General features: G+C 43.8%; 1 protein-coding gene across 4 annotated transcripts in view; it reads left to right on the top strand.

The window, feature by feature from the left end:
- The window catches only part of ADAM22 (ADAM metallopeptidase domain 22), a 191,064-nt gene that overhangs the window by 103,468 nt on the left and 60,427 nt on the right, over positions 1-27,169 (top strand). For all 4 annotated transcript variants that reach the window (XM_084858951.1, XM_084858952.1, XM_084858949.1 and 1 more), the window contains exons 5-12: positions 2,568-2,650; positions 11,321-11,384; positions 11,743-11,812; positions 16,730-16,800; positions 19,340-19,414; positions 24,905-24,976; positions 25,433-25,599; positions 26,975-27,059. In XM_084858951.1, coding sequence (XP_084715077.1) covers positions 2,568-2,650; positions 11,321-11,384; positions 11,743-11,812; positions 16,730-16,800; positions 19,340-19,414; positions 24,905-24,976; positions 25,433-25,599; positions 26,975-27,059 — 687 coding nt within the window. The remainder of the gene's footprint in view (positions 1-2,567; positions 2,651-11,320; positions 11,385-11,742; positions 11,813-16,729; positions 16,801-19,339; positions 19,415-24,904; positions 24,977-25,432; positions 25,600-26,974; positions 27,060-27,169) is intronic.

The following is a 27,169-nucleotide window of genomic DNA, read 5'->3' as shown; positions in this document are numbered from 1 at the left end:
ATTGAACGAGTGGAGAGTCCAACCTGTTATTATGTTTTGGCTCCTGAACAATGTGCAGTAATAGATATGATGTAAGCAGGGATCCACAAATGTTGGCTTGGCTTACTAGCCATCCATGATTTGTAGTCACTTCCAATTCCCCTCCCCTTCCTTGAGTCTTCAGGCATGCACCATCGGACTTGAGAGAGAGGCAGGGTTGCCATACCTGTTTAAGGTATGGAGAAAGTAAGAGACATGGGCCCTGTTCAGACATCATGTTAAGCCATGATGGATAGGAGTTTTGAGCTAACCATGTTGGCTGACTGTGATGTCTGAACAGGTGTCTGTCCCAACCATGGTGGTTTATTAACCACAGATTAACCACGTTCACTAACCACTTGCTGCAAGATGGTTAGTGGGCTCTTCATGGCTTAGTGTGTTGTCTGAACAGCCTCCGTGGTTAATTGACAGCTGCCATAGAGGTCCATGGCAAGAGTGGCCAAAGAAGAAGTAGCCACCGAGCACCGAAATGGCCGGCAGCACCAAGCACCAAAATGGCCAACAGTGCAAAGGCTGCTGGGATGCATGGCTGCCCATCCGGAGGACTGTGGATTCCTGCGGGAGGGAAGGTGATTGGAGAATGGTTAGTCTAACCACGTTGCAGAACATGGTTACCTGCACGTGTGGCAGTAGCACGCACTCGCAGTGGTTAGCAGTAACCACCATGCGCCATGGTTACCCTAACCACCCTTCCCCAATATGTGTCTGAACAGTGCCAATAGGGGCTTCTCCTGCTGCTCAGAAAAGGACTCTTGCTTTTTCTTACTTGTGTGGAAATGGTGGTGAAAATGAGACCCCTGGGGCATTTTAGAGGTTGGTGCCAGGTGTCCTGCTCTACAGAAGACTGTGATGCTCTCTCCACCAGCGAGAGGATTTGTAAGTGCCTGGAGCTACGTTAGCTGGAGAGTGGAATTTGAGTGGAGGACTGCTTTAAACTTGGCTGTGGCCAGTTGGAAATTGCACAGAAGCCTTTGCACTGCATGGGAGTTGCTCCATGTGTCTGGGGTTATATTTAAACAGGCCTTGAGCTGCATGCTGGCTGATATGTATGCAGGGTTGGCACACCAGTGCAGCTGCCCCCTGTGCCATGCATTGCTGGCATGCACACACCACAACTGTACAGGCTGGTGTACGTGCAAAGAGCCTTTTAAACACTCCGCTGGCTGCGTGGAGAGGCTGCATGGCTGAGCGTTTTTTGTTCTGTTGTTTTTTGCCAGATGCCGTGCCAGGTTTAAATTGGCCTCTAGTCATTTGCCAGAACTCGTGTTTTGTTCTGGATAAGTTCTTTAAAAAAAACCTAGAATAAAAAGTAGGTTACTCCCGTTCAGTTGGAGTGGAAGTAGGGGATGAGCTAAATATCGGAGTTGTGCTCTGAGCTTGTGCCCCTTTCTTGATATTAGCAAGAAGGCACATGGACTGTTGGAGTACAGTATCCCGGCTGCATGCACATGGTGAGGGGCCATGTGCTCTGGCTTTCTCGAAAGGTGGCTTCCAGATCTTCAGCGGTGTAGTGGAGCCAGGGCTCACAGGGATGGAACACTGACATTGTTTTGATTAGCAGGGACACTGACATCATCTGCCAGCCCCCCCTCAGCAATCCCCAGGAGTTCCCTGGCCCACTGAGAGCCAGTGTGGTGTGGTGCTTAGAGTGTTGGGCTGGGACTTGGGGGATGCAGGCTCTAGTCCCCACTCAGCCATGAAGCTCATTGGGTGACTTTGGGCCAGTCACTGACTCTCAGCCTACCTACCTCACAGGGTTGTTGTGAGGAAAAAATGGAAAGGAGGAGGGCCTTGGGTTCCTTGCAAGAGGAAAAAAGGTGGGATATAAATGTAAATAATAACAACAGCAACAACAGCAGCAACAACAACTAAACTTCCCTTTGTACTGCATATTAGAGAACTAATTCAGGGGTTTTCAACTGCATGTAATATGCTGTAGTAGGCCTCCAGTCATAATGAAATGACTTGCTGTGGTGATGTTATGATACTAATACATATAGTAATATGTGCTATACAGTGATATTCCCCTAACATTAGCTGGTATTACTCTTCTGTGCTTCAGATTAGTTATATTTATTGCTGATAACTGTATACTACTTGATCATGTATACACTCCCAACAGTAGCCAGTTTTGCCAGTATTCTACTTATGGTATGACATGGTTGTACATTTGTCCATAATTTGGTGAGCATAGACGTTCGCACATGAATTTTGACAGTCTGAGGTTCACATTCACCAAATTTTGGATGTTCACACTGTAATATATATAAGGTTGGAGTGAATGGCAAGAGAATGTTGGTGTTCAAAGCTCTCAGGTTACTTAATTTGGGCTCACCTGCAGCATTATATAATGTAATGTAATGAAACTTGGTTCACGTATTGCATCAGCAAATGTAGTAAAGCCTATCTGGGTATGAATATATTGTTCCACCATTTACTTCAGCCATCTGATTTGGTAATCTAATCCCTGGGTTGCTTGCAAAACCATGTATGTGATATGAACTCACAGTCTCTGTTTCTAATTGCAGGGCGGAGAACATTGTTATTACCAAGGTCACATCCGAGGGAATACAGAATCTTTTGTTGCTCTGTCAACATGCCATGGACTTCAGTAAGTTTCTCTAAGATGTATATACAGGTGGATGCAAATTTCTACAATGGCAAATTGTGATCTTTTAAATGAGCTTTCTTCTAAAATGTCACTGCTTTTATCCAGCCCACTATTTTTTAATAGAAGTTTGGCCAAATGGAAAATACTTGTAGTTTTCGGAGCAGCTTACAAATAGCATGATTGCTGAAAGAGCAACAGTTCTGTGCCCAGTACATGGCGAATTAGCTATATTAGAGTAAATAGTTAACATTAAATCAGGGGTATTGAAACTTTTTTTGGCCCAGGGGCCAAATTTCAATTTGGGAAGGGTCTCAAGGTGGGGGGCTTGTTCCAGCAGTGGGTGGTGCTAAGGGCAAAGTGGGCAGGATCAGATGTAGTTCATATCAGTCCGGACATTTTTCCCAATCGTACAAAACACAGCTCAGTTCAGGTAAGTCTGTTCAGGAATAGGCCCCAATTCAACAGCTCTCATGCCTGCAAACAGTACACCTCAGTTCTGTGCAACGGCTTGCAAGATGCACATACCTCAGTTTGATGCAGCAGCTCTCAGTGCCTACAAAACACACCTCAGTTCTTTGTGGGGTATTTAAAGGTAAATTGCTTTTACATACCCTCTTCTCTCCGATCACTGATGGGAGAGAACAACAAAAGAAGCTTGTGGACTAGATGGAGAATCCGTGGGTACTGAACCCAGCCCATTAGCTGGAGGTTCTCCATCCCAGCATTAAATAGATCCCTACAGCAAGTTGGGTATTTAAAAAGGGATTCAATGAATGCCTGAAGGAGAAGTCTACCAATGGCTCCTAGACCTGAAGGCTATATGGAACTTCTTTGTTTATTTATTTACAATATTTGTATACCGCTCCATATCCAAAACAGATTTTGGAGCAGTGAACACAAAAGATAAAACAGTAAAAGAATAAGAAGATTAAAACACCACCATTAAAATCATGCTTACAAAAGAACAAAAACAGAATTCCAGTAGAGAAAGGAATGCCTCCTGGAACAGTGCTGTTTTCAGGAGGCTTGGGAAACAACACAGTGTTGGTGTCTGCCTGACCTCCAGGGGCAGGGAGTTCCAAAGAAAGGGGGCCACCACACTGAAGGCTTTTCTCCTGGTGGACTCCAGTCAGGCCATATATCCAACTGGAGGCACCAGGAGCAAGCCCTCTGATGACTTCAGTGACCAGGCAGGTTGGTAAGGGAGAAGGCACTCTGTCAGGTATCCTGGTCCCAAGTTGTTTAGGGCTTTGTACACTAGTACTAAAACCTTAAACCTGGCCTTGTAGCAGATAGGCAGCCAGTGCAGTTCCCTCAGCAAAGGAGTTGCATGCTGAAAAGGGGCAGCTCCTGACAACAGCAGAGCTGCTGTGTTCCTCACTAGCTCCAGTTTCTGGAGCAGCCTTAAGGGCAGCCCCACATAGAGTGCATTGCAGTAATACAGTCTTGAGGTTACTAGCGCCTGGGCCACCGTGGTCAAGCTATCCCTGTCCAGGAGAGGCCGTAGCTGGTGAACTAGCCGAAGTTGGTAAAAGGCACTCCGAGCTGCCATGGCTACTTGGGCCTCCAGTGACAGTGATGGATTTAGAATACCCCTGGGCTACGAACCTGATCTTTCAGAGGGAGTGCAACCATCCGGAACAGGCAATGAGCCTATCTCCCGGACCTGGGAACCACTCACCCACAGGGCTTGCAGCTTGCCAGGATTCCGTTTCAGTTTATTGGCCCTCATCCAGCCCATTATTGAGTTCAGGCACTGGCCCAGGACTTTCACAGCATGCTGATGGCACTTGGCTCGAAGCTTCCAGGTTCAGAGGCAGTAGGACTTCCAATAATGGGAGAGGGATGTTTCCTCATGTCCTGCTTGTGGGCTTCCCAGGGTCATCTGGTTGACCATTGCGGGAATCAAGATGCTGGACTAGATGGACCTATGGCAACATTTCCCAACCTGGTGCCCTCCAGATGTGCTGGACTGAAACTCCCATCATTCCCAGCCAGCATGACCAACCTTAAAAAAATAAAATTTTCATATACCAGTTATTCCAGTGAGATGAGAAGGGAAGGGAAGGGAGGGGCCGTAGATCAGTGGCAGAGCCCCTGCTTTGCACACAGAAGGTCCCAGGTTCAATCCCCAGTTTGTCCAGGTAGGGCTAGGAAACAGTCAGGTCTGAAACCCTGGAGAGCCACTGCCAGCCAGTGTCAGCCATCCTGGGCTAGATGGTCCAATGGTCTGACTCAGTATAAGGGAGCTTCCTGTGTTCCTAAAATATTGTACTCACCTTCTCCTGTGAACGTGCTCACATTGTCTAAGGAGCGATTGCGAATGTGGAATTTCTCCCTTTGCTCTGGTAGCCTAATTCTGTGGATTGGTTCAGATGATGCAGTCTAAACCAGGAATGGGCAACTTTGGGAGGTCCAGGGCCAGTTTTGTCCCCTGGGCCCCCTCACAGGCCACCCCCGCCCCTGTGGCAACAAGATGATGATGATGATGATGATAACAATGCAATTTAAAAATGGTATCTAGAGTGGCTATGGAGCACCCTAAAACTGTAAAAAAGACTTCAAAATGGCTGCTTGGACGCCATTTTATTTATTTATTTACTTATTTATTGCATTTATACCCCGCCTTTTTTCCTCTTGCAAGGAACCCAAGGCAGCTTACATTATCCTCCTCCTCTCCATTTTATCCTCACAACAACAACCCTGTGAGGTGGGTTGGGCTGAGAGTGTGTGACTGGCCCAAAGTCACCCAGTGAGCTTCCATGGCCGAGTGGGGACTAGAACCCGGATCTCCCGACTCCCAGTCCAACACTCTAGCCACTACACCACACTGGCTCATCCAGTGTGGTGTTCACCACATTTTGTTAACACAAATCTTTTGACACTTTTGGGGTGGGGCAGGGACCACAATGAGGTCCAGCAGGAGTCACATGTTGCCCACCCTAGTCCAAACCATGGTTTGGAGGATTGGAAATCAGCCTTGGACTTGTGGATTCTGCTCTCTCACCTTCTCTGATTCCCTCCTTCCACTTCCTGGTTTGCACAAAACATTTTATTTATTCATTTCATTTCATTTCTGTACCACCCAACAGCCGAAGTCCTCTGGGCGGCTCACAAAAAAACATTGTTTGCCTCCAGAGTAGAACTGGAAACTCATTTTAAATCATGGCTTCTAAATCTGCTGTAGAGGCAAGCTATGGTTTGCTCAAACTGAAAAGTGGGGCAGGGAACTGGTGAGCCCATCTCCCTTTTCTGATTCTCCAAACCAGAATTAGGAGGGTTGTCTGAACTGACCCAATGTATTGGCTTTAACTACCAGGTATGCAGTAGTTTTTGCTGTGGTGGTCCTGGCAATAGGGACCCTTGTGCCTTATCACTTTTGCCTCTTCTGAAGTGTAGCAGACCATAGAAGTGGACTGTTGCAGAACTACATAGTGGCTAAAGAGACCGTTAAGCAAACCTGGACATTCTCTGGTTCAAGTCTCACCTCAGTCATGAACTCATGAAGTGAGCTTAGGAAAGCCACTAGGTCAGAGCGTCGTCCCATTACTTGCTGCCCCCTATAATATGTAGATTACTGGCCTACCTTGCAGGTTTGTTGTAAAGTTTATGGAGACAATGTATATAAAACATTTGGAACGTTCTAAATGAAAAGTATTATTATTTACCTGTTCATTTATATTTTATATACACATAAGATAGAACATCAGAGCTGAGGGCTCACCCTGGTAATGCATTGCTTCTAAAGTCAAGCAGCAAGTGAGGGTGCTATAAATAGATGCACTTTCTTCAAGATTCTTTGTCATCATCCAATTTCCCTGAAAGGGTTGTGCTTATCTTATGGGATCTGCATTGATTGATGGTTTGGTAATTTCAGTATCACTTTTCTAAATACATTTTAAAATTATGTACGTATATATTTGCCAAATTGGGATGTGTGTGTGTGTGTGTGTGTGTGTATATATATATATATATATATATGTGTGTGTGTGTGTGTGTGTGTGTGTATGTGTATATATATATATATATATATATGAATTTCCTCCACCCTTTCTCATACTGTGCATATGAAAATGTGTGTCTTTTTTTCTTTGCTTTTACCATAATCCAGATTTGAGAGTATGGCAGGTTACGTGCTGAACTGAGGTTCTGCACAGAACACCAGCCTAAAAATAGGATCATTTTAATGCATTCTGTATGGCTTCCCTTAACAGTAAGGTATTGGCTCTCAGACCATTATTTGTGATGCTTGTTTGCTAATTGGATGAAGATAGGGATTGCTGATGGCCCTTTACTGATCTTAGCTTGATGGTAGGTGATTTACAAAGAAACTTTCCAAGTTAGTGTATAACTTTGATTTTGACTTTCAGTTTTTTCTTCAAACTTATCAGACTTGGTGCCTTGTGAAGCAGTTCAGCCCCCCTTTCTTGTCTCTTCCACCTGCTGAAATGTTCATATATGTATATACTAAAATTAAAAACCAATGGAGGCCTACCTGTTTTCCCCCACACTTGATGTTTTAAGAATGGCTTGTAACAAAATGGAAGACTGTAACAAACGTTGGCCCTTTAATGAGTTCCATTGAGTGGGCAACTGTTCTGGAGAGCCTGCCGGCCCCATTCTCTGCACCAGCAACCTGCGCTTTGGTTTGCTCTGAGGCATCTGCCCTCTGGCTTGGTCTGTAGAGCTGCATTGATCAGAAAATGGCTGGCTCTGAAGAGGTCCTTCCTCAGACCCAGGCATTGTGGGAGGAGTGTCCCAGGAGATCACTTATACTGTGGTATGGGTGATCTTCTGGGACTCCCCTCCCACAATGCCTGGCTCTGAGGAAGCACCCCCTCAGAGCCAGGCATTTGGGCCTGGCCACGGCTGGCTCTCTGAAGAGCCATGCTGGTCAGAGCAGCCAATGTGGCTCTTCGGAGAGGTGAGGTGACGGCAATGGGGTGAGGAATGGGATGTGGCAGCGATGGGGGTGGGAGGAACACATGATTGGGGGTGGGATGGTGTGGTGATGGGAAGAGGTGGGACGTGACAGGGGTGGTTACATGGTGATGGGGGGCGTTGATGGTAGAGCTTGCACTGGCGATGGACTGCAAGATGGTTTATGGTGCATGTGGGGAAGGTGGCATGTCAGGGAATGTAGTGCCACTCTGCTACCTCCATAGCCCCTCATGAGCAGTTGGGCTCTGGCTGTTGAGCTGTGGCTAAGTGGTGGGGCACATACTTTGCATGCAGAAGGTCTCAGGTTCAATCCCCAGCATCTTCAGTTAGGGCTGGCAAACCCCCTGCATGAAACCTGGAAAAGGAGCTGCTGTCAGTCAGCGTAGACAATACTGGGTTAGATGGACCAATGGACTGACTCAGTATAGGGCAGCTCCTTATGTTCCTGTGTTCCAGTTCTCCTCAGTCCCATTATTCTACTTGCCCTCAATATATGGAGGGGAGGGCATTAACTGTCACCCAGGCTTCTCCTTCCCCATTTTGGGATTGGGTGTCTTCCTCCAGTTTGGTCTTCAGGCATTTCTTTCTCAGCTCACAGCTATGCCTGCCTTAAGTAGGCCGGCACAGCCTGAGCATGGTCCCTGTTATGTTGGGAAATATCATAAGACCTCTGGAGTTTTCAGGCTGTAACATGGCTGTGATGTGTACACATGCCAATGCCTTCAGAGACTGAAGGCATTGGCATGTGTAGACAGGACCTCCAGCATATGGAGGAGAAGTGTGTTGAGAAGGATGCATCCAAAGGGCACTGTTTATCCGCCCATCACATAATCATAGAGTTGGAGGGGGCCTTGAGACCATCTTATTCAACCCCCTACGCGATGTTGTCAGTCCAGTGCTAGAGCATCCCCCAACAGATGGCTGTCCAGCCTCTGCTTGAAGATCTTAGCGAGGGAAAACTGACCCCTATCTTAGGCAAGGATGCACAGATTTTGTTAAACCTGTTCCGTCTGTGTTCCGTGGGTTGTCGTTCCGTCGTCTGCTCATTAATGGAATCGATATTTTTTTTAGGGATGTTCGAGACTTTTGTTCCTGCTTGCAAATGCACACTTGCACAAATCCTCCCGTAAAGTAAAAAAACCTGCGAGTCCCTCAGAATCTGCACAAATCAGAAAAAGTTAGTCTGCTGAAGAATCCACAGGCTGGATTCATAGAAATCCAAACTCATTGGAATCTGTTGTGGATTTCTCCAGCATCCCTAGTCCTAGGTAACTAGTTCCATTGTGAAACAGTTCTTACCATCAAGATATTTCTCCTACTGTTCAGACAAGTTTTACCATCCTGTAACTTAAGCCCAGTAACCACCGTGAGTACCACACATACAGCTGCAAATAATAATAATAATAATAATGATGATGATGATGATGATGATGATGATAATGTGGAATTACCATCTGCACAGGGCTTATATTATCTTGTACATGTTGCAGCTGAAAAAAAATACTATTCTTGTTTTTAATGTGGTGTATTATACTAGCTATATATCTTAAAAATGTAAAGTTTTAGGACAAGATTTCTCAAATGCATCCAATAGGGACTTCTGATGTGACCAACCAAGCATTAGTTTTCCCTGTTGACTTTTGTGACTGCATTGTGGCCTCACTTGTAGTCACAGCTAAAGCCCCGTTTGTGAACCATTGATTATTACAGACATATCACATCCCATGGGGAAATCTCGTATGCTGTTGGTTCACAAAAGGTATATTCCCGCAGATGGGAAAATTGTAAACACTCAGAAAGGAAAGGGCTTCTTAGCTATAGGGCTTCTCAGCTATGGTAAATTATAATGCTAGTAAAATGACAGTACAAGAGTTCAAAGAAGACGCAAGGAGGAATACTTACTGGGTTACAATTTTTGCTGCCCACTGGTGGCAGGTAGGAGGCATTGCTACTGTTGCATGTAATGAACTGAAACTCACGTTGATGGTTGCAAATAATTTGGATGGGAACTTTTGTGAGGCAAAGAATACTGTTTCCAGTGTATCCTATATTAATAACATGCTCTTCAAAAGGAAGGAGCTCCAGTAAACACACGGAGCTCATCTGCTCACAAACAGAGATGGAGAAACTCCCCCGGTCTATCCTCAGACCGACGAGGAAGTGAACCAATTTCCCCCTTCCAAATCAGAAACAAATAGGTTAGTTTCCTGGGCTAATCCAAGGGGTTTGGGAAAATAGAACACTCCCCCTCCTCACTGGCTCCCCACCCCCAAAGAATGTTCCTTACTCTTCCCTTTACTTACCTGCAAAGAGAAACTGCGATGGTAGAAGCAGTGTACCTTGAATGTGCACCTTGGAAAGTGCACGTCCAACTGGCTACTTTCAGCCTGTCTTTCAGCCCTGATGCTTTCTGCAGCATTTTAGGATGGTTTATCAGGGGAGACAGAAGGAAGGAAAACACACACCCTTCCTCCTCCCTGTTTTCTACTGCTGCTGCAGCCACCATACGTGCCATAGTCAGTATACTACACATGCTACATCCATACTTTCAGGAGAGTAAAGCAAAGGTTCGCGAGAGTGCTTTGGGAGTTGGGGGTGGACTTTTAGGGACTGGAAGTGCTGGTGGCAGCAGGGGGAAGGGAGCCAGCAACTCTCCTCTGGTCCAGGTATTGATATGAGATGGAGAAGGATGTGTGGGGCAGAATTAAATACTTGCTTCTCCTTTGAGGCACCATTTTAAGAATCCCAGACATTCTCCTCTGAGCTAGGCTTGGGCAAAATTATCTGGATCATTATTTACAAGGTTGCTTATCTCAGAACGAAGAGGAACTGAACCTGCTGATTTTCACCCTTTCTCCTTACATTGCAGTTGAGTAGCTTCACTCCTGGTGTAAACAGAACAGAAGTTAAAGTTTGTTAAGGCCAAATTATTCTGGGATAAAATAACTGTGTAAACAAGAGTCACTTATATTGGTATGTAGTCTCTTGACTCCAGCCCAGTTGAGAGAGAGAGAGATTCGAAAGGAAGTAGATGATGACTAAATTGCAGAAATTGTCAATTGGAATGTAGCATGTTTCCTGACATTGTTTTGGGTTACCTTCTTTAAAATGCCAGGTGACATTCACAATAGTCTGCTTCAGGCATTCAGTATGAATATAGGGTTCAGAACCTTGGGTAGCTCCTTTAGAGTTCTGACTGAAACCCAGAGCGAATTCACCGTCCCACTGACATTGGAGCCACCAGCCTCCTCTGCACCAAGGTATGTGTTGGCCATGTCCCCTGACCAAAGCATGATCAACATCAGTCTGAACACATGTATGGATCACTCCACGAAGACAGGAACCCTGATTGACCAGGGCTCATGTCAGAACCCTACACATGAAGGGCCCTATTCAGACTGATAGAGATCATGTGTTGCCTATTCAGACTGATAGAGATCATGTGTTGCCTAGGAACACACATGTCAGTCTCAGGTGGCACGGCTAGCCAACTCATGCATGAAAACCCCTCCACACATTTATACTGAATGGCTGAAGAAGGCTACAATCTCATCATCTACATTTAGGGCATAGTCCTGTGCATGTTTAGACAGAAAAAAGTCCTGCAACCCCCAGCTGGCTGGGGCATTCTGAGAGCTGTAGGACTTTTTTTCTGTCTAAACGTGCATAGGATTGCGCCCTTAGCCATATTTTAGTATACGGATCTGATATTTGCTCTGTTTCTAACAGTGGCATGTTCTATGATGGGAATCACACATACCTTATTGAGCCGGAAGAAAACTACAATTCACAGGTAAGTACAGTTTCAATAACTGTTTATGCAATGCAGATATTATTACAGGAAGCATATTCCACAAAGGCTGTTCTTTAGTAAACAACTTGGTAATCCTTATGTAGGGTCCAGCTGAGTTTTTGACTTGTGAGAATACTTCATCAGAAATAGCAATGAGATTAGAAAAGTAATCTTCATTCATTCCCCTACATATAAAAACTAATTCCCGGTATTTATATGCTGCAGGATTTAAACATTTCCATTAATTCGTTGCTCAATTCCTTAACAGGACATTTAATATATGCTTTGGAGCTAGAGTAAAGTTCTGAGGGAGATTATTTTGTATTGATTTACTAAATTTAGATGTTCCTTATTTCAGGAGGAATTCCATTTACACTCTGTCTACAAATCCAGATTATTTGAATTTTCTTTGGATGATCTTCCATCTGGTATGTTTTATATGTGTGTATAGCTTGGCCTTCATAGTTGGCCTTCGTAGTTGCATTTATTTAGTAGTTAATCACTTGTGGGTTTTGATGTTGTTTATAACTTAGAAGCAGAAGAACATAATCTGCTAGCCTGAATATAGGACTGGGAAACGGAAAACAAACAACTTCTGTACCATTCTAACAGAAAAGCTACTCTCTCACTCCACCTTCCCTGCATCGAAGGATATGTATAGCATTTTGATATTGTGAATAGTTACTTAGAGCACAACACTCTGCAGTCTTTCAACTCCAAGCATTCTGCATAGCTGGCTGGGGAATGCTGTGAGTTGAAGGACTGTTTTCTGTCTAAACATGCATAGTATTGCACCCTTAATTACTGGTTTTAGGAACCTCCAAAGATCAAAACGGGCTAAGGATTAGAACCGATGCATTTCCCTAAATATGTTACTGCTTGCATCTCTTTTGATTGAGTTTAATAAACAAGAGCTATCCGCAAAAATTCAGCTTATAAGCAGATGTTGTGGACTCCAGTAGGGTGTTTTCAGGGCTTATCCTTAATTCTGTCAGGTTTTTCCTTTTTGTGAATGGGTAGATTTCCTTTTCCATTGAATAAACTGATTCTGAATAAGCAAGGCGTCCCCCTTCTTTTTTTCATCACTCCAGTCTTGTCACTTGAAAATAATAGAGCAGGTGCAAAGTAGAAGCACTATTGTGCTGTTGTTTTTGTGTGTGTCATGCAACGAAGAGAGTTAGACAAAAGTAGGTGCTGCTGCCAATGAGCCTGTAGCTAGGATGGCTGCAGCCAAAGTTACCATAAATTTGAAGGGTGATTAGAAAGAACATTTCCAAAGTTTTTTTAAAAAAATTATTTGTTGTTCTTTATTTATTCCATTTTTATCCCACCTTTTGTCCAAGGAACAGACAGTGGCACATATTGTTTATCCCCTTTTCTCCTCACAACAATCCTGGGAGGGAATGTAGGCTGAAAGAGAGAGAGAGGGAGGGACTGGCTGAAGGACACCTAGTGGTTGGAATGGATGAATGGGGACTTGAGCTCAAGTCTCTCTGGTCCTGGTCTGGCATTCTAACCAATACAGTGTAATGTTTTTGGGTCGGGCACATTTGGATTCTTGGGAGAATGTCATAGGTCCTCCAGAAAATGGCTGCCATGGTGGGCATGGCTGGTCACAGAACATTCATTTCCCAGAAGTCAGACTGCTGAAGTTAAAAGAAAAGTAATTTGCCCAAGAACCTAATTGCAAAGCAGAGATGAGGTCTGAGCTCCAAAACATAAAACCACTCATTTGAATCCAAGTAAAGATGACACTGGAGGGCAGTGCTTTGCTTTGCAAGTGTGCCAGTGTGCCAGTTAATTTTTTTAAAAAATCTTAAAGTATAAAATAAAAATCAGGAGGGCAGAGACCCTGGAGGACACCAAGAGAATTGTCCATGGGCACCCAGCATTACACCATGGTGGTTCTTTTTAGAAGTCAGTAGGCATTCTTACCTCATTTTGCATTTGTGGTCACCTTCCATATAGCCCTTAGGGAGCAATCCTGTCAAGATCGATGGTTGCCTCTGACCCCAGGGGTGATCGCCTATCCAGTGCAGGCTGGGAGGAGTGGTGAGGAGCGGATCTCCTCCTCACTCCCCCAGCCCTGCTTTCGCAGCTAGACAGCTGATTTCAGCTGTCTAGCTGCAGGACCTCGGAGTGTGGGAAGCAGCAGCCAGACAACACATAGGATGTGTCATACTGGATTTCTGACTTCCCCGCCCCACCCTCGGAAATGCCCCGTTTTTGCTGCTCTGGCTCTGCGCTGCTCTTACAAGCATGGAGAATGGGGCTGATCCTACAAGGCAGCGCGGGAGGGGGTGGGGGTCGGTTCTCCGGGAACCGACCTCGGAGTGTGGGCTCCTATCCTATGGCTGTCTAGCCACTGACTAGCAGCCATAGGATTGCACCCCCAAAGTTCCTATGTAACTACTTAAAATAAATAAATATTTTATATATCACACACACACACACACACACACACACACACAGTGCTTTACAAAAGTAGTGTGATTTGAATTCTGATTTTTCTAAAATGAAAATGTTTGCTCCATTGTACCATTGACAAAGCTGTGAGTAATTCATACTGTGGTACATTTAGACTGATGGGAAAAATACCAGTTTCATTGCCTATGAACACGTTCACAGGGGGATTGTCACGTTTTAAATCATTTAAAACAATTCCCAAAACTGAATTCTGATGGTTTTTTTTTTTTAGAAAGGTTAAAATATGGTAAAACCAATGTTGTGTGTGGGATGAAGAATCCAGAAATTTGTGTGTGTGTGTGTATGAAAGCCATAGCTTGTTACATGAAAGCTGTGACCCCCCCCCCCACCCTCTGAAAGGTTTTAATATTTCAGAGTCAGCAAAATCACTTTTCAGTTATTCATATATCCCTCCTAGGGCAGTTTCAGAAATAGATGGGAGATTATATGCTTCTGGATTTTCACAGCAAAAGCTGCTTGTGTTCTTTCTGATAAGGAAACTTTGCCTGTGGTGAAATACTGAAATATTTATTAAACAGGTGCTTTATGCTGTTTTTGATTCTGACTTTCATTGATGCCACTGACGGTGCAATCCTATGCATGTTTAGACAGAACAAAGTCCTACAACTCCCAGCATGCCCCAGCTAGCCATGAATAGGATTGCGCCTGAAGACTACTGATCTGAACCTATCTTATTGAAATACTGATTTAATTGTCCTTTGATCATCTCTGGCCAAGGCTGCAGTCTTCCACAGACTTGCTTGGGAATATGTGCTGTTGACGTCAGTGGGACTAAGAGTTTATTACACTGAAAATGGATCTGTTTAGGAAAATGGATGTGAAGAGCTGGTTATAGCTCACATTAACTTACACTCCACAACAGCAAAAAGTTAACTTGGGCATCATCATGTTATGTTCAGATTAGTTCTCCCTTTCTCCCTATGCATGCAACTGCCTGCATGGTGGGAAGGCTATATCAGTGGCCACCATGGTGTGCTTGGAACAGCAGGCCTGTGGCCAGTTTCCTTCGGGAAATAGAAACTAGATCATTTCTTCGAGACCTTCTTTTGTTACCATCTGGCAGGGGTACAGAACCTCGGGCCAGCTCCAGCCCACCAGCTCCACACTGTGGATAGCTCCTTTAGAGTTCTGACTGGTTCTGACTGAAATACGGAGCAGATCACCACCCCCCTGACATCAGAGCCACCAGCCTCCACTGTCAAGAGGTCATCTAGTCCATCTACTGCTATGATAGGTGGCCATCCAGCCTCTGCTTAAAAATCTCTAGTGAAGTCCACCATCTTCTGCAGCATTCTGTTCCACTCTCAGATTGTACTGTGAATAAGTTCTTCCTAATGTTTAGTCCCTAGCTGGTGACCTCCAGATGTGTAGGAATTCAACTTGCATCACTCCCAGGCAGCATGGACAATGGTCATGGATGATGGGAGTTAGCATCTGGAGAGCACCAGGTTGGGGAAGACTGCTCTGGAGCAACGGAGAACAGTGTCATGGACCAGCACCCTGAACCATCATCTTCCTCAGAAGAGGCTCCGAGAGTCAGTAGGAGAAGACTTAAACACAGAAGGCATTGTAAGACTTCCGTCTCCTCAGGACCGAGTTCTCCAGAGGAACCCTAGGGGCAACTAGGAGCATCCAAAGGAGGCTCCATAATTGTCCTCAGACTCTGAGGACTTGACCCATGAAGACATTAGCATGCCACAACCGCTCCTACATCGCTGCAGCCTGAGGCTGCTAAAACAGACCAGGCCTATTTACGGGTTAAGGCCTCAATCAAGGTAGAGGTGGAGTTAACTATTCTAAAGGCCAGTAACTTCCTATTTAAGCTTCAGTGTTGTTCTGACCTTTGCTGGATCAACATATAGACAGTCCTGCCTGGTTTACAGTCCCAGCATCACTTGGAGCTTTCCATGGTGCTGATTGCTTTCCGCCTTGCTTCTAACCTGCTCCAACCCTGCTCCAGGTCTCATCCATAGCAGAATCTTGCATCCCAACCACGTATCGTCAGAAACCATGGCCTGAAATGGTACATACAAATTTATTTTATCAGCTATGTGGCAGCCTTTCAAAGATTTGAAGTTGGCTATAATATCACCTCTTAATTGTATCTCCAGGCTAAACATAGCCAACCCCTTCAGTTTTAGGGCAGGAAAGCCATACAGTATTGGTAACAGGGTCAGCAGAGTGTATTTTTAACCCCAGAAGTCCAAAACTGTCACCACCACCACCACCACCACCACCACCACCACTACTACTACTATTGTTTTACCTAAAGATTTACCTTGACAGTTTATGATACTTTTCTAATATCTTGAGTTAAGACACATTTATGATTGTGGAGCATTTTACCACCCCAGTATACATTAGAAAATAGGTTGAGGTAGTAAAATGCCCCCAAACACATTTGTGTGTATTTTTTTAATTTTTTTTTACTAATGTTCAATGAGGATTAAAGCGTATTTTTATTGAATACTGAAGGTCACTCTTGATTACATTTTTGATTGGATTCTTATAGGTTGGTTACCTGAATGTCTTCATCCTGAGATGCTTTGTATATGCAATACAGGAACCTTGCTATAGTCAACAAGTTGACATAATCCTGTCCTGTATTTATTTGTATATATGATTTATATATATAGCTCACCTTCCCACACAATGGTGCCCAAGGCCAAGGGCACCATTTGTGTGGGAAACCATTTTGAAGGGTGCAAACATGTAAAGTTCACTTTAATTGAGTCATCCTTAAAATACCTTTTTGTTCAGCCTTCCTATATGCTGCTGAAAGTACCTTTATTCTGCTGTTGAAAGTACCTGCTTTTATTAACCTGTGTTAAATTGATTTGAATGTGTGTTCTGTTTAGAATTCTGGCACATGAATGCCACATCACAGAAATTCATTGTGAAACGAAGACACAAAAGAAGAAAAAGGCAGGTATGTCCCCATATACTGACATTTACGCTTAAACACTCACAGACACATACACAAAGTGTTAGAGTAGTGTTTGGCGGAACCGTAAAACTCTACTTACTTTCAAAGCCCTTGGAGTATCCCTTTCCTGATATTCTTTCAGGGAGAGAGGGATTTTTCAGGCAGAGCATTCTAAAGAATGTGCCTTCCAGTGTAATTTTCACTGAAAACAGGATTTTTTCCCCCCAGAAACAAACATAGTTTTGTCTGGCCTTTCAAACCTCTGAAGAATCTAGTAATTTACTGTATATATAAAAAAGAGACACCCGATAGGCCTCTTTGGGCATTTGTCACCTCATGAGATTAAGATTGTGTGAGGGGCAGCCTCATGTTGGGCAGAAGATCTGAAGAGGGGAACCTTTTCTATGTGTGTAGGCTCCCTCCATGATGTAGAACCCTGCTGTCATCATGGATTTCCTGCAGTGGTGGGGGGCTTGACTAGATGACCATTGAGGCCCTTCCAGCTTTATGATTCTATGACCTATATGGGGACGGAGCCAGTGGAGATGCAGGGGTGCAGCCAGCATGCGTGGCCCTGCTCTTCCCCTCAAGAGATGTTAATTGTTCAAGGGGATAATTCTTCCATAGGGCTATACTTATCTAGAATTCTGAAGGAAAAAATGCTTCTTAGGAACTTAACATTTAGCTCCCTCCATGGCCTAGTTATAGGCCTATCCTTTGGTATGGGGAGAAGCTGGGTGTACACTTTAGATGATAGCTTATTTGCCTTTCATGAACCTTTCATTCACTACAGAAATATCCTAGGGATTGGACAGTTTGGTGGATTTAGCGATGCTTAGAGGACTGGGAAGAACAGTTTATAGCCTAGTCTTGGGAAGCCTTTCTCTCAGTCTCCCTCAGCTTGAGTAATTGGTCTAAAACTGACACTCAAAACAGTTCCACTAAAACAGGAGTGGGAAACCTTTGGCCCACAGAGGTTTCCAATGTGGCTCATGGAGGGTTGGGTACCCTCTGCGGGCCTTCCCCCGCCAAGCAGCTGCCTGTCCTAATGAGAGGATGAGCAGCATGCAGGAGATTCTTATTGTTATCTCTGATCATAGTTTGGAGATAACTTGGGGATTCCCTCTGCCAGACTCAGCAGCTGCTTGCAGGAGCTGGTCGTGCAAGCAGCTCCTGAGTCCTTTTGCTTCATGTGCTGCTTGTTCCCTAATGGGGATATGAGTGGTGCACGAAGCAGGTGAGGGACTTGGCATCCACTTACCAGACTGGCTCCTGCAAGCAGCTGTTGAATCCCTTTTTCCATGCACAGAGAGGCACAGAGCTCCATTCCTCCCTCTGCATGGAGGGAAAAAGTGAGCAGGGACAAATGACATCAGAGAAGGACCTCCACCCCCTTGACATCATCAGGCCCAGTGGCCTGGTTAGTGGGTGGTGCAATCCAGTCCTTGGACCAAATGAGGTTGCCCACCCTTGCCCTAAAAGCTGCTAATTCTGTGTTTGCATTTACATGGGCCTGGCCCCTTTAACATTTTGTGCCAGGCCCTTTAGCTTCTCTTTTCAGAAAGCTACTTGGGGGAGGGGCTTGTTGGAGGAGGAACAATCCAGACTTGTAACCCATGGTTTGTTCTTGGGTTACAAGTCCAGGTTGTTTCTCCCCCAGCATCATACAATTCTGGATTCAGATGTCATAATAAACAACCCAGGGACAGCATTCTGGGGATGCTTCGTTCTGCCTGGTTGCAGCAGGAGCAATCAGGTGGTGAGAACTAGCTTGCTGACTCGCTCACTTCTACTTCATTCTCAACAACCCGCAGTTTAACAAACCAGGGGTTGTTGTGATGTGCAAACCGGGTGTATATACAGTATAAATTTCTCCATGTGAGTGTAAAAGACCTGCATCTTGCTTAAGCAGCTACGGCCTTCTCTGGGGTCCCTGTGCCTTGTATTTGGGGCTGAGCTTTCTGACATTATGACCATACAGAACAATTCTTCTGGGAAGCCTGTAGGAAAACAGAGACACAGTGCATAGGTGTGCTGTTATATGAATCTCTTAAAGTAGGAAGAAGTACACTATAAAAACAACCGTAGATAAGCTGTTTGGCTTCTCAAAAATCTAGCAGACAGAGGTATTCTCTAAAGAAGCTAGTTGCCTTTCAATTGTTTGTTTGGGTTTGTAAATTATCAACTACATTTTGAAAGCCAGTTATTATCCACACTTCTCTGGAATAAATGATCTGTTTTCTGTGGAAAGATCACACTTTGTTGGGTGTCAGATAGCAATCAATATCTTAATGAAAACTTGGCCCATTATGTTTCTTCCAGATTTATGTTAGAATTAGACTGTTAACCTGTTTATATCAGAAAAACACTGGGAGGCATGACATACATTCCGTTGCTAATTAGGTGTCTAGAACTCCTTTTAAGTGCTTTTAAAATGAGGCCACAGTGAAGGGAATACATAAATTTGGATCTGATTTGTTGAGAATCAGATGTTTTGCCATTTGCCTTTTTAAACATGTAGTGTATCTCACTCTTTCTGCAGGTCCACCAGAATCCACATAAAGCTGAAGAGGAAACGAAATACGTTGAGCTAATGATAGTTAATGATCATCTAATGGTGAGCTTTTACATACTGGGCCTTTTTGAACTGATCAATAATGCATGCACAGCTTTGTGCCTACAATAGATTAACAATAAAGTACCTATTGCAAAATGATTCTGACCGTACAACGGATGTCATCAAAGCAAGTTTGAGTGCTCTGGAGTAATGCCTGGGTTCGTTCAATAGAATACCTAAGAACAGAAGAAAGCCCAGTAATTACAGAAGACCAGTGTTTGCTTTTACAGAATATGATCTATAACATTTCTTCGTACTTTCCTGAATAGTGTATTTAACTATGCAAATTCATCCACCAAGTTTGTGATCAGTGATAATTGTCATTATGCTGAGGTTATGGTGGCGGGCTCTCCCTTGCTAGAAGTCTTCAAGCAGAGGTCAGACAGCTGTCAGTCATGGATGCTTCAGCTCTGGATTTCCTGCATCAAGCAGGGGTTTTGACTAGAAAGCTCTTGCTGACTGGGCATGATGGGAATTGCAGTCCAACACATCTGGAGGGGACCAGGTCAGGGAAGACTGCCATAGATTAATACACACACACACTGGCGCTATTCACAGAACACACTAACCCACACTCAGTGGTTGAGTGTGGGTTGTTGAACCACGGGTTGTTCATTGAATCATTGGTTAGTGTGTTGTCTGAACCCAAGACATTGGTGGCTTGTTAACCATGCAGTGTGGCTTGTTAACCACCCTGAGCAACCTAACAACAAACCATAAGTTTTAAAGGTGGCTTGTTCAAGAAAAATAAGCCACACTGCATGGTTAACAAGCCACCCTGTGTAAAATGTCCTGGGTTCAGACAACACGCTCACTCACAGTTCAACAAACAACCCACAGTGCCTGTAGATGTGTTATACTGCATCTCCCATCATTCTCAGCAAGCATGAGTCAAACATGCTGCTTGACGCAGGAAATCCAGAGCTGGAGATCTAGCCAAGGTGGCTTGCTTGAGAAAAATAAGCCACGCTGCATGGTTAACAAGCCACCCTCTGGAAAATGTCCTAGGTTCAAACAACACGCTAACCCCAGTCAATAAACAACCCCAGTTCAACAACAAACAATCTTTTTAAATTGCCCAGAGAGCTTCAGCTATGGGGTGGTATAGAAATGTAATAAATAATAATAACCCACACATAGCCACTGGGTGGTTGGATTCGCATGTCACTTTAAGCCACAGTGATTTATAAGCTATTCGCAGTAGTTTATAAGCTACCATATCCCCAACATGATCGGACAAATAAGCTACTGTGCCTAGTGTATTTTCTCTGCCCTTGCCCTTCCTTCCTCTACAGTCCTCCCACTTGGCCAGGATGGTATCCCAGCTGCCTTTGCACTGGATATCACTCCCCGCCCTCATGCTGCAGTTCCTTTCTCCAAGCCGCCCAAAGGAGCAAAAACCCAGTTTACAACCAAAAAGGGGGTGGCATCTATAAATCCATGGAAGTTTGCAGATCAGGACAAAACTTCACCCACAGCTTTCCCTAGTAGGGAGGCACCCGATGCACCATCAAAACCGTGCGCGATTACACACACAGGAGTGAACACCCTGGGTGCACCAAAAAGGGGATGGCATCTATCAACCCTTGGATGTTCACAGGATCAGGACAAAACCTCACCCACAGCTTCCCCTAGTAGGGAGGCACTTGATGCACCATCAAAATCCTGCATCCCTCCCTGCCATTCCTTTCATTTACCCCACTAGCAGTAGTGCACTTTTGACAGCTCCTTTTTTTTGCTTTGCAGTATGTCGGGGTGTCATGGTCACGCTATTTCACTGTTGTGCACTTGGGAGATAGGATGATTGGAGCTATAGAGAGCAGCTGTCTTTTTAATTCCCACTGTGTTGGTGTTTCAGGGACAGTTTAGAGCTTATGTCAGTGGCAATCTGTACCTGGCTGCTAGGCAGATCTCAGTAACAGTGATCTACTGGCTGGAGCACAGTGGCCACAGTGGTTTTGACCACTCTTGTAGAGCCCACCGACTCTGTAGGGGACCTTTAAACCACTCTTTAAGCCACTGTGGAGCACAAGACGACACCATAAGCCATGATGGTTTAAATAAACATCACTGCAGGCCATGGCTTATCAGAGTGGCTTATTTTGGCATAATAAGCCACCCTGCCAGGGGAAAACTGCTTGTAGACGATATCATAAGCCATGGTAATTTATAAACTTACTGTGAGTAGCTTATAAACCACCATGGCTTATCATGATGTGCAAACCCAGTCACTGTGGGTTAGCGTGTTGTGCGAACCCACTGTCAGTTGCACTGGACAACGAAGAGGGTAGCCTATAAAGGCAAGGGCAGTTTCAAAGAGAGTATTAATGAAGATGGTTGTTTGTGAGCATGGCTTTCCTAAGTGTGTGTGTGTGTATGTGTGGGAATATAATGTAAAGGAACAGAATGTCCATGTACCAGTCTTGAAACTAACTGTAGAAACTGTCCATGTTAATTCAGGAGACAGAGTAGAATGTGGTGTTAGGGCTAGTCCACAGAAGGATCACAAAATGCAAGGGAGGAGGTCTGTCCATTTCAGGCAGGATTTATCCAAGTTAATATAAAGGATTAGAGGCTATAATCCTATACACTTCTTCTGTTTGGTTATTCTTGCTTCATTCATTGAAATTCAGTGGGGATTAAAGGGGGTTGCCACTTGTGTGATCCCATAAACCAGGGGTGCAGAACCTCAGGCCAAATCCAGCCTTCCTGGGAGCCAAATCTGCCCCTCCAGCATTCCCCAGATGGCTACAACCCATCTCATGGCTCCACCAATCTTTGGGTGGTTTTCTGGCCTCTCTGCTATTTTTTCCCCTATTCTAAAAGGTTGAAATGCTACTCCTAAGGCTTAGGTATTTGCAGCAAGAGCTTTAAGTGAAAATATGCTGGTATTTTGACTCCTTCCCTTTTGCCTTTAGCCCCACCCACCACTGGATTGTGGCTCCAAAGAGCTTGTCCAAAACAGAATGTGGCCTTCAGGCTGAAAGAGGCTCAACACCCCTGCCATAAACCCCATAGGGATCTTCCCAGTCATCAGCCTCACTTATTGCTCTGGTATAACTCTGCTCCTTCTGTGGGGTTTGAATTATATATTTTATTTGCACACACACACACGTATTTGCATCCACATTATTACATATGATGTCTCTTCGTGGAATAAGCAGTTATTGATTATTTTCTTCACCTCCCCAAGAAACAGGAAAGAAGGCCATCACATTTCATTGAGCACACTTTGAGATGAAATGCTTCTTCTTGCCTTTATGCAACTCTCCAAACTGGAGGTTGCCAAGGATATATTCTTCTCAGCGGCTGCAAATTTTAGTTTTGCTGCCAAAATCTTTAGTAGCCATTGTTTATGCCATCTTCCAGTGTCCAAAAAGCTGCCAGAAAGAAAAGAACCATTTTTAACAGAGCCATTAGAAAAAGAACAAGCATGTGCAGATTCAGGATGTGGAACAACATGTGGCATAGTTGGAAAACATCCCTCACCATAAGAAGTTATTTCAATAATTTCTTCATTGCCTTTCTGCTAACAGTGCTCAAGGCAGTGTAGAATATAAAATGACTAACAGTGCAATCCTGACATGTCTACTGCAAAATAAGTCCCACTGAATTCACTGGGACTTACTAGTCATATTCAGCCATTGTATTTACCAGTAAGCTGAACACATAAGGGGGGACTCGGTCCACACTGAGCAGTTCTGGCCCTGACATACATGCAAGAAGCCCCTCACTTGAAGTTCCACAGGGAGGGAGCCTTTGTGTTTATAGCCATGTGAGATTTGAAACCTTCCGATCGTAGATGGTCCCTAAATCCCTTCATATATGTTGCTGAGCAGCAATGCAGTGGGAATTTTGGAATTGTAGGCACGTATCCTAACAGTCCCAATAGCCATGACCCCAAGGAGAGTCCAGGAATGCAGGCAATTGTATTGATCCATCTTTCTCTCTGTATTAAATGTCTTTTTTTTTTAGCTCTTTTGTAAAGCCAATTGGCTCTAATTACTCATTCAAGACCAGGCCACCCCAAAAGATTTTGCTTTACAGCGGCGATAGCTCAGAACAATGTATTGTTGTTGGGAAAATCCATTTCCCATCAGCTACTGTGAAGATTGCAGCTAAGTTCAGAGGGACAGGAAATCCTGACATGGTGGCAGATGATATCATCATCCCCACTAATCAAAAAGTCCAGTTGCTTTGATCCTGGCAGCCCTGGCACTGCAACACCACTGATGCTGAGACACTTCAAAGAAAGCCCCACACCCTCTGCAGTAGGACCTTTGGCAATATATTCTTGTCCCTCTGAAGTGTTAAGTGGAAAACATGCAAACCTATAAATTCTTTTGTCACATTTCCTGACATGTAGATAAGGCATTGTCATTTTGAGTCCTGGAATTTTTACAAGCACAGGTTAAGCGATTCTGTTTCTATCACAGTCCTATTTGTGTATTTCTGTGGAGGGAGACAATCCTTTCAGATATGCCAGTACCTCAAACTTGACTTGATAGGCCCAAACTAGCACTTTGAATTGAACCCTGATAGACAGCTTGGAGTGTTGATAAGGGGAGCATAGGGCAGTATCCAACTGTGTCAGTCCGTTAGCGCAAATGGTGTTGCGCTAGCAGAAACTAGGTCCTGAACTACACGCAAGAGAAGAATCTGACTAAAATTACATTTGCATAAGTGAGGTTGTGCAAGCACTTCTGCATTATGTTTGTGCAACACGTGCATTCCGCTTGGGTCACGCAGCTACTTGCACCTGTTGGGAAACGGGTTGCGCTACTGCGTTGCACATCTTTGTGCAAGAGTAGACCTCCTCTAGCGCTGTTTAAGTTTGTGGAATGTCACCATTGGATATTGCCCGTGATCTTTTAAAATATGACTAGATTAGTAAAGGGTCTGTTTGCTGTAAGACTATCTAAATAAAATAAGGAATGAATAGGATGCATTCATTGTAAATAGGAATGCAGCTTAGATAGCAACATAAATGTGGATACATGCAGCAACATGCTTGATACCAACCATTTCAGGATATATTACTACTTCAACTACCTATTTCGTATTGGCATTTGAACAAAGTTACATTATGGACATTTCCACTGTCATGTCTTCCTGCAAGCACATAAGATGTCACTGTGGTGAAGTCACATTTTGAGACGTTGAAGTGGCATTGCTGTTGGTACATTCCCATCCTAAGGACATACAAGCTGATCCAGTAAGATATAAGATCAGGTTGCTAATCTTGTTAACACATTAGAACTATACTGTCTCCTTGCCTGTCAGCTTTGCAGAATGTTTCTTCCATCAGTTGATACTTTAACTTTCATGCTGCCATACTGAATTAAGAGAAACAATACTAATGTGTGAATAGATTGCCAGTAATCAATTTTTCTGAAGTCACAGGCAAAGCAAACCTTTGATAAAGTCATTCCTGAATGGAAATTGTGTTTCAAAAATATGTTCAGCATTTGTCTGTCTTTTTCTTCTCAGTTGAAAAAGCACCGTTTATCAGTTGGCCACACAAACAGCTTTGCAAAATCGGTAGTGAACATGGCAGATTTAGTAAGTATAATTCACAAGCTGCTGTCCTAGATGTATTGTCAGTCTTATCACAGGGATGGTAATTTCAGGTCAGAGAGCAAGATAGCAGTAGTGTATTTATTCATCAGTGTCAGTTTAGCCCAACACTTGGATGGATGACTGAAAAGTAGAAGTCCCAGTTATCTCTGTAGAACCATTCCTGTATTTAAGATTGCATTTGAATTTAAACATGTTGTTGAATCAAAGCTTCTAGGAGTTTGAAGCAAATCTCCTTTTAGAAAAATGACATTTAAAATATATTGAGATATTTTACTCCTCAATCAAAAGTGCTTTAATCTGTTATAAAAAAGATGACAGTGATCCTTCATTAATGTAATGTGCTTTATGCAAAATATTTTCTTAGCTACATCTTTTTTCCCTAAAAAAGCAAAAATTTACACTGTTACTTGGTGATTGTTTATTTTGTTACTGTGCTAGATTTATAAAGAACAACTCAACACCAGGATAGTCTTGGTTGCCATGGAAACGTGGGGTACTGATAACAAGTTCACCATATCTGAAAACCCACTGGTGACTCTGCGTGAGTTTATGAAATATAGGAGGGATTTTATCAAAGAGAAAAGTGATGCAGTTCACCTTTTTTCGTACGTAATTTCATATTGTTTTGTTACAATTTGGGGTGGTGTAGTTTGACTCACGAGTACCTTTGCTAGTACTGGCTGACATGTATGGGGTTGGACTCGATGGTCTTATAGGCCCATTCCAACCCTACTATTCTATGATTCTACATTCTTACATTGATCTACTCCAGACATAATGCTAAATTGTGGTTTAGCATTATGTTCACATCCTTTAGGTTCATGCATTCACTCCCCTACTCCTCCATCACTGCTGAAAGTAGGAGATAAAAAGCTTTTGCTTCTATTTTCATTTAGCTATGGATTACTGTTATGCCTAAATCAGGAGCTGTGGTTAATCTTAAATGTGGTTTAGGCAAACAAACCAGGATCATAGACCACAGTTTGAAGTTGTCTAGTTTCCCTAAGCTATAGTTAAGACTAACTGCCATTTGTCTGGATATAACAAGTATCTGTGGTTCGATCTTTCTCTCACTACTGTGCTGGAGAAGTGGGGGGAGTTCACAAGCCCAAGGCTTGTTCTCGTAATGCTAACGTATAGTTTTGTGTTATATCCGAATGCAGCTGTTGTGTACTTGTAATCAGCTTAACCAAGATGTACTGGAATGGGCATACTGAATGGAATACACCTTTATTTTCCTTATGAGAAATCAGCAAGAAAATAGTGAAAGTGATTTGAACACACGTTTACTGTATTTCAAGGTATTTCTTTTCAGGGCAGTGATTGTGTGTTCAAACTACTTCCACCATAGTTAAAATGTTACCTCAGTCTTCAGTCGAAGTTGTCTTTGCCACAGAACTGACATCTGGGAAGTCAGTAAGGCTTATCCTAACCAGACCCAGTACCATATACTTGGGCCTGGATGATGTTTGTTCTACTCTAATATTCTTGTGCTTTATTTTCCAAGGGGGTAAAAGAGGCATAATAATCGAGCGTATCTTGTCTGTCTTAGTTGACTTGCACCTTAAGGTAGGATCACTCTCATCCTGTCCTCAAGGCGGTTTTGCTAGGGTTTGGGTGCCCCAGTTCAAATAATCTGATTCCTACAAGCAGTGTTGAATCTGCACATATCATCTTATTGATCTGTGCTAGTCCACATAGCAAGCAGCGTACGTGGCCCAGACCACACCAAAACCTATTGCCTCAAACACATGGTAGCCTCCTTTTTAGGCGATTCCTTCCCACATTTTTGGCCTTATCACTGAAGTGCTGAATTAGCAGAGAGGGAAGTTCCCAGACAGATGTACTTTTTGTCTCCTGTGAAGTGACTGTATAACTCCTTCCATAATGGGCACCCTGTTTTTTTGTTTAAAACATGTTATCGTTCTCGAGGCACTGTTTGTTTTTCTCATTGTTGTTTCTTTGGCCTTTTTTTTAAAGGGGGAGTCAGTTTCAGAGCAGTCGCAGTGGAGCAGCCTACATTGGTGGCATTTGTTCACTACTGAAAGGTGGTGGTGTGAATGAAGTAGGTCTACATGGCTCTAGAAATGTAACATGACAGATGCATTCCACTGTATAATTATCTCTCAAAACCATCCCTAGGTCTGCGCTCATGAAACAATGCTGTGTGATCTT

This window comes from Heloderma suspectum, chromosome 5, assembly GCF_057233095.1.
Source record: "Heloderma suspectum isolate Gila_16-S chromosome 5, 16-S_ref, whole genome shotgun sequence".
Lineage (NCBI taxonomy): Eukaryota > Metazoa > Chordata > Lepidosauria > Squamata > Helodermatidae > Heloderma > Heloderma suspectum.
This window is presented reverse-complemented; position numbering and strand designations above follow the sequence as displayed.